This window comes from Pistacia vera, unplaced genomic scaffold (assembly GCF_008641045.1).
Source record: "Pistacia vera cultivar Batoury unplaced genomic scaffold, PisVer_v2 Contig233, whole genome shotgun sequence".
Taxonomy (NCBI): domain Eukaryota; kingdom Viridiplantae; phylum Streptophyta; class Magnoliopsida; order Sapindales; family Anacardiaceae; genus Pistacia; species Pistacia vera.
In genome coordinates, this window is record NW_022196039.1 from 797688 (window position 1) to 806246 (window position 8559).

At 37.9% G+C, this 8559-nt stretch overlaps 1 protein-coding gene and 2 pseudogenes across 1 annotated transcript; all 3 read right to left on the minus strand.

Moving 5' to 3' along the window:
• Positions 1–2742: 2742 nt before the first annotated feature.
• Positions 2743–4081, minus strand: LOC116131450 (annotated as a pseudogene).
• Positions 4082–5298: 1217 nt separating this feature from the next.
• On the minus strand, positions 5299–6640 carry LOC116131448 (annotated as a pseudogene).
• Positions 6641–7626: 986 nt separating this feature from the next.
• Positions 7627–8277, minus strand: LOC116131377 ((R,S)-reticuline 7-O-methyltransferase-like). The gene has a single exon (XM_031417026.1). It carries the CDS (start codon positions 8266–8268, stop codon positions 7627–7629), a length of 642 nt encoding a protein of 213 aa, XP_031272886.1. The 5' UTR covers positions 8269–8277.
• Between the last annotated feature and the right edge of the window lie 282 nt (positions 8278–8559).

The following is an 8559-nucleotide window of genomic DNA, read 5'->3' on the forward strand; positions in this document are numbered from 1 at the left end:
TTCTTGAATTTCAAGAAACGAAGAAGAAACCCTAGATTTCTACCCTGTATGAAATCTAAGCCCGTTCGACCAAAAACCTACGCTACAATCTCCCAATTTTGTTTTGGAACCCTAAAATTGAGAAACCCCCAATTTTTTCGACAATTAAAGAAAACCCTAAAATTTCAGATCGAAAAATTGAGACTCTGATTCTTCTCTCTCGATCCTCTTTCCTATGCTCTGATACCATTGTTATAACGCACACACCAGATCAACCAAATTACATAGCAAATCACACAACACATATCTAACAGAATACACACACACACAGAGCACCAAGATTTACTGTGGTTCACTTGCCCAGTATGAGCAAGCTACGTCCACGTTGAGCTCGGGAATCTAGCGAGCTCGCTGCACTATATTGATCAAGATTATAGTACAAACTTCTACCCATGATTAAACCCTTTCCCGATCTTCTTCAGAACCCGTAACACCCTAGAGACACAGATCTAGTATCCCAAATACCTTGTGAACCCTAGTACCCTCAACTGGCCTGCAAACCAGCCACTCAACTTACAGTTACAAGATTCAAGACCACAAACAAACCCAAAACCCTAGCAGATACAGATTTGTTCGACAGAGAAGAAAAAGATACAAAATGGTTAATCGCTCGATTTAGACTGTTTGCCTGCTTATATACCGTTGACCTTCGGACTTCTTTTCCACCGTTGGATCTTCAGCTAGCCAACGAACAGGATTAGTCTTTCACTTGGCTCAAAACGACGTCGCTCCATTTAGTGATGAAACGTCACCGTATAAAGCCATCACACCAACATATATATAATAGAATATTTAAGAGTGAGATGAAATGGGTGTTAGCCCCTTAGCTTGTACATACATCAACAGGGCAACGAAACTATTGTTGATAACTATGTACATAGCATCACTATAGAAAAATACTGTAGTTATACTTATTTTTAAATTATATTATGGAAAATGTTTTTCTTATCTTCGATGAGTTGGCTTCATCAGTTATTTAAAATCCTTCAGAGTAGGTAGTTGAGATTTTTCTAAATATGAGGGGAGGTTCTTGGGTTAAAAAAGCTGGTACGGTAGGCTCTTCTAAATTTTTTCCAATTGATTTCAGGCCCATATCCATTGTAGCGAGAGTGAGCGCAAGCGCTTGTCAGTCCGTTCGCTTCAGTGAACTGATTATATTTCTATAGAGTAAACGACATTTTCCCACCCCTGATTTCATAAATTGCAGATTCTCACCCTTAAATTAACAGATAACTGTTTAATCTAATAGTTAAAAGGGTAAAATGGTCATTTCAAAGATAAAAATTTCAAAATAACCCTTCACTTCTCTAATTCATCCCACCGACGATTTCAGGTCATTTCGGCCTATTTCCAACACAATCGACCCCTCTGACACCACCATTACAATCCCCTCAACCCCCACATCAAAACTCGTAACCTTCCCGCCTGATTGAACCCCCTAATCACTGGCTGTCTCTTTTAGTGTCAATCGATGTTTCATCCAAATTTTGGCAAGTCCCGACACCGAAAACCACCCCTAAGACCACCAATAGCATCGCCGGATTCCCCCACCAAAACCACCCCTAAGACCACCAATAGCATCGCCGGCTTCCCCCCACCAAAACCCCCAACATCGTCGACTGCAATTGCTCACTGATCGCTGCCGCCTCTCCCTTAGGTTTTTGCATTTTTTTCATCCGTTTCCAGCCAAATTTTGGCTCCTCGCCGATGTGCAATCGGGTGGAAAAGTTAGGGATTTTGGTGAGGAGGATAAGGGGATGTTGATGGTGGTGTCGAGGAGGTCCAATGGTGCCAGAATCAGGCCGAATTCTTGGCTTAGCCGGGATCCTCTGGGGGTTAGTTGAGAGAAATTTGAAATATAAGGGTTATTTTAAGAAAAAGATAATGGTGTTAATTTAAGGGTGGGAATTGCAATTTATGAAACCAGGGGTGGGAACTGTAGATTCTTCGCCAAACCTTGGGTGGGAAAATGCCGTTTACTCTATTTCTATATGGGTTAATCTTAAATTATCTTCTGTGTCCATGATTCAATGCATTATTAGATGACAGTTTGTGCATGTTAGTGTTGTTAAATACTAACAGGCAACAAGGCCAACCCAATCATGCAGTTTAAATATTATTTCTCAAAGCTCCAATCATATCCTTTATTTTGTCTGCGTGGAAAGAAAATAGTAACATGTTTTCCACGACCCACGTCAATTACTAACTGCTACACCAATTTAGCAATTAGAAAACCAATTTTATTCAACTTTAATTTCGTCCGAATCAGATGTGGAAAGATCTTGTATTGTAAGCACCAACTGCTCCCATTAAAAATATTTAAATAGAAATAAAGGATCTTCATCTTTACATCCAAAAGCACAAGTCCCATTGAAGTTTGACGTAAGTAGTGTAATTGTCATATATATGATAACCAATAAACATACTTAAAAAAAATTGCTATTAAATCCAGAAATGTAATTGCTAGAGCGGAACTATATGTGCTTTAAGCACTCCTTCTCATGTTATATTAAATATTTAAATCATTTAAATTCTAAAAGAATTATATATATATGTGCGCTTAATTGCATGTATATGTTCTTTTATAAGGTTCATCATCATTAATCCAGTCATATCCTTATAATTTTATAATATAAAGTCTTGATAGGATATTGGATGAACGTACAATATAATCATATAATTAAAACAAAAACAGTCCACCCATTTATAATTCGTTCTTCTCAATTATTAGGTAGAGCACTGCAGTAGTTGCATCAGCCATGAACATTTATTATTTTCTTATACATAATATTTAAGTTTACTGATAAGGATCCACCATCCATCACTGAGGATAAGCCTCGATAATGGATTGTAAAGCTGGAATTTTGATGATTTTGTAGTTAGGGAAGCCCCCTTTCTCCAATATTTCCTTCCATTCAAGTTCAGTCCTCTCCTTTCCACCCCAGTGTTAACCATCATAACTAAATCAAATGCCAAACCAGTCTCACCAAACAGCTCATTTCCATCAGGTTTTAAAACCATGTCAACAATAACTACTTTTCCAGTTTTCTCCGGTATTGCTTCCCGGCAGTTTTTCAAAATCTTCACACATGCTTCATCCCCCCAATTGTGCATTATCCACTGTACGCAGCTTGGAAAATTAATTTAAAAGTAAAAAATAAAAATAAATCATGTAAACTATTGTAATATACGGCCATATATAGACTTGAACATCGACCAATCTATGTGATCATGATTCGTATATAAATATAACTGTTATATTTAAGTTTTAGCGGCATACCTTCAAGAGAATTGCATCAGCTTTAGGAATGGCATTAAACATGTCACCTGCAATATGTGAAACACCATCATACACAGTTGCATTGGCGATGACATGTGGCAAATCAAAGTTGATGCCTTTGATATGAGGATTTGATTTGACAATCTCAGATATCATCCCTCCAATCCCACCTCCTACATCCACCAAAGATGCTAAACAATCAAACCCATCTTTATATCCTGCTATAATTTCCCTTGTTAATATCCTCGAGTTACAGGCCATGCCATCGTTAAGCATCTGGTTGAAATGATGATCTTGTTTTACCACATCCCAAATCGCTTTCCCATGAGCCTTTTCGAAAGCAATGCCACCTTCTTTCACACAATGGCTTAGAGAATGCCACGAATCCACAACGTACCGATGGTTCTCAACCAAAAACAAGGGTCCCAGGCTATAATCAGAATCATTAACTAGCCATCTTGACGAATGTGTTAATCCATACTGGGGCTCTCCACCGTCTGATGGATAATGTGCGGAGAAGATCTTTTTACGAACTAGCAATCTCATGATGCGTTGGAGGTGGGAGATGTGAGGCTTGGAGGATGAGTCGATGCACGAAGCTATTTGGGACAAACTGATTGGGGCATCATGGGAGTGTATTATGTCAGGTATTCGAAGCTCAATAGCACACTTCAACGCCAGAGAATCAACGAAGGCAAACATGTGTTGCCATATTTCAGCTTGGCCTCTTAGTGATGCCTGTTCAGCTTCTGCCGATTCCATGAGTTTTGGTTAACTCAGTATAAAAGGCCGAAGGTAACAAAGATTTATATAGCCAAGACAGATACTAGCTAGCAAAGAATTTCTGTGTAAGTAACCTATGTTGAATTAACTTAATGTAAATGAAATTCACGTTTATATGTTTAATTAGCGTGATTAAAACATAATGTGTCATAAGTATTCATGCCATTATTGTCATAAATTATTATTTTTATTTATGGAAAGATCGATGAAACCAAGAGATAACAAATTTTCTTCTTCTAGAAACAGTACACATGCATGAACCTTATAATATTTTATTTAAATATGATATCATAATAATGTAATTAGCTATAATATGTTTTGTTGAAAAATCTCTGCCATACACAGGAACTAGGGATGGGAGCGGGGCGGGGCCAGGTTCTCATTCCCCGCCCCGTCCCCGCTATGGGGATGATGGGGAATCCCACTCGCCTCGGACCTGTCCCCCAAACAAACCTTAGTGTTTTCGTACAATGCCCTCTTCTATATGGGTTAATCTTAAATTATCTTCTGTGTCCATGATTCAATGCATTATTAGATGACAGTTTGTGCATGTTAGTGTTGTTAAATACTAACAGGCAACAAGGCCAACCCAATCATGCAGTTTAAATATCATTTCTCAAAGCTCCAATCATATCCTTTATTTTGTCTGCGTGGAAAGAAAATAGTAACATGTTTTCCACGACCCACGTCAATTACTAACTGCTACACCAATTTAGCAATTAGAAAACCAATTTTATTCAACTTTAATTTCGTCCGAATCAGACGTGGAAAGATCTTGTATTGTAAGCACCAACTGCTCCCATTAAAAATATTTAAATAGAAATAAAGGATCTTCATCTTTACATCCAAAAGCACAAGTCCCATTGAAGTTTGACGTAAGTAGTGTAATTGTCATATATATGATAACCAATAAACATACTTAAAAAAAATTGCTATTAAATCCAGAAATGTAATTGCTAGAGCGGAACTATATGTGCTTTAAGCACTCCTTCTCATGTTATATTAAATATTTAAATCATTTAAATTCTAAAAGAATTATATATATATGTGCGCTTAATTGCATGTATATGTTCTTTTATAAGGTTCATCATCATTAATCCAGTCATATCCTTATAATTTTATAATATAAAGTCTTGATAGGATATTGGATGAACGTACAATATAATCATATAATTAAAACAAAAACAGTCCACCCATTTATAATTCGTTCTTCTCAATTATTAGGTAGAGCACTGCAGTAGTTGCATCAGCCATGAACATTTATTATTTTCTTATACATAATATTTAAGTTTACTGATAAGGATCCACCATCCATCACTGAGGATAAGCCTCGATAATGGATTGTAAAGCTGGAATTTTGATGATTTTGTAGTTAGGGAAGCCCCCTTTCTCCAATATTTCCTTCCATTCAAGTTCAGTCCTCTCCTTTCCACCCCAGTGTTAACCATCATAACTAAATCAAATGCCAAACCAGTCTCACCAAACAGCTCATTTCCATCAGGTTTTAAAACCATGTCAACAATAACTACTTTTCCAGTTTTCTCCGGTATTGCTTCCCGGCAGTTTTTCAAAATCTTCACACATGCTTCATCCCCCCAATTGTGCATTATCCACTGTACGCAGCTTGGAAAATTAATTTAAAAGTAAAAAATAAAAATAAATCATGTAAACTATTGTAATATACGGCCATATATAGACTTGAACATCGACCAATCTATGTGATCATGATTCGTATATAAATATAACTGTTATATTTAAGTTTTAGCGGCATACCTTCAAGAGAATTGCATCAGCTTTAGGAATGGCATTAAACATGTCACCTGCAATATGTGAAACACCATCATACACAGTTGCATTGGCGATGACATGTGGCAAATCAAAGTTGATGCCTTTGATATGAGGATTTGATTTGACAATCTCAGATATCATCCCTCCAATCCCACCTCCTACATCCACCAAAGATGCTAAACAATCAAACCCATCTTTATATCCTGCTATAATTTCCCTTGTTAATATCCTCGAGTTACAGGCCATGCCATCGTTAAGCATCTGGTTGAAATGATGATCTTGTTTTACCACATCCCAAATCGCTTTCCCATGAGCCTTTTCGAAAGCAATGCCACCTTCTTTCACACAATGGCTTAGAGAATGCCACGAATCCACAACGTACCGATGGTTCTCAACCAAAAACAAGGGTCCCAGGCTATAATCAGAATCATTAACTAGCCATCTTGACGAATGTGTTAATCCATACTGGGGCTCTCCACCGTCTGATGGATAATGTGCGGAGAAGATCTTTTTACGAACTAGCAATCTCATGATGCGTTGGAGGTGGGAGATGTGAGGCTTGGAGGATGAGTCGATGCACGAAGCTATTTGGGACAAACTGATTGGGGCATCATGGGAGTGTATTATGTCAGGTATTCGAAGCTCAATAGCACACTTCAACGCCAGAGAATCAACGAAGGCAAACATGTGTTGCCATATTTCAGCTTGGCCTCTTAGTGATGCCTGTTCAGCTTCTGCCGATTCCATGAGTTTTTGTTAACTCAGCATAAAAGGCCGAAGGTAACAAAGATTTATATAGCCAAGACAGAAACTCGCTAGCAAAGAATTTCTGTGTAAGTAACCTATGTTTAATTAACTTAATGTAAATGAAATTCACGTGTATATGTTTAATTAGCGTGATTAAAACATGATGTGTTATAAGTATTCATGCCATTATTGTCATGTATCCTCTATTTTTCCTGTACGTGATTGACGATAGCTAACCAACATAAATTGTTATTTTTATTTATGAAAAGATCGATGAAAACAAGAGATAACAAATTTTCTTCTTCTAGAAACAGTACACAAGCATGAACCTTATAATATTTGATTTAAATATGATATCATAATAATGTAATTAGCTATAATATGTTTTGTTGAAAAATCTCTGCCATACACAGGAACTAGGGATGGGAACGGGGCGGGGCCAGGTTCTCTTCCCCGCCCCGTCCCCGCTATGGGGATGATGGGGAATCCCACTCGCCTCAGACAACGGAAAAGAATCCTATGGGGATTTTTGCCATTCCCCCAAACAAACCTTAGTGTTTTCGTACAATGCCCTCTTCAAGCAATGCAACCAACACACAATTCCACCAACCAAAATCCAAAAAGACATGAAACCCTAAATCCAAAATCTAAAAAAAAAAGGAAAACATGAAAAGTACCAAAACACTCATCGATTAGCCTTAACGAGGCTACGACAGTTGGAATCGATGACTGTCAGCTTCGAAGTTCTAATAATATGAGATTTGCTAAAGAAAGAAGTCGAAATGTGTAAGAGAAGAGAGATTCGATTTCAAGTTCAGAGGAGAGATGAGTTGAAAACTGGAGAAGAAATGAAGAATGGAGATATTTATAAATCGGATCCAGGTCAATCCGTTTTCACTATTTGGATACAAGTTAAGTGGAGCGGAGCGGGGAGACATCTCTCCCTGTCTTCGTCCCCTTGGAACTGGGAATTTTTTGGTCTCAGTCCTCTACTTTTTAGGGGAATCCCNAATCTCAGATATCATCCCTCCAATCCCACCTCCTACATCCACCAAAGATGCTAAACAATCAAACCCATCTTTATATCCTGCTATAATTTCCCTTGTTAATATCCTCGAGTTACAGGCCATGCCATTGTTAAACATCTGGTTGAAATGATGATCTTGTTTTACCACATCCCAAATCGCTTTCCCATGAGCCTTTTCGAAAGCAATGCCACCTTCTTTCACACAATGGCTCAGAGAATGCCACGAATCCACAACGTACCGATGGTTCTCAACCAAAAACAAGGGTCCCAGGCTATAATCAGAATCATTAACTAGCCATCTTGACGAGTGTGTTAATCCATACTGGGGCTCTCCACCGTCTGATGGATAATGTGCGGAGAAGATCTTTTTACGAACTAGCAATCTCATGATGCGTTGGAGGTGGGAGATGTGAGGCTTGGAGGATGAGTCGATGCACGAAGCTATTTGGGACAAACTGATTGGGGCATCATGGGAGTGTATTATGTCAGGTATTCGAAGCTCAATAGCACACTTCAACGCCAGAGAATCAACGAAAGCAAACATGTGTTGCCATATTTCAGCTTGGCCTCCTAGTGATGCCTGTTCAGCTTCTGCCGATTCCATGAGTTTTTGTTAACTCAGCATAAAAGGCCGAAGGTAACAAAGATTTATATAGCCAAGACAGAAACTCGCTAGCAAAGAATTTCTGTGTAAGTAACCTATGTTTAATTAACTTAATGTAAATGAAATTCACGTGTATATGTTTAATTAGCGTGATTAAAACATGATGTGTTATAAGTATTCATGCCATTATTGTCATGTATCCTCTATTTTTCCTGTACGTGATTGACGATAGCTAACCAACATAAATTGTTATTTTTATTTATGAAAAGATCGATGAAAACAAGAGATAAC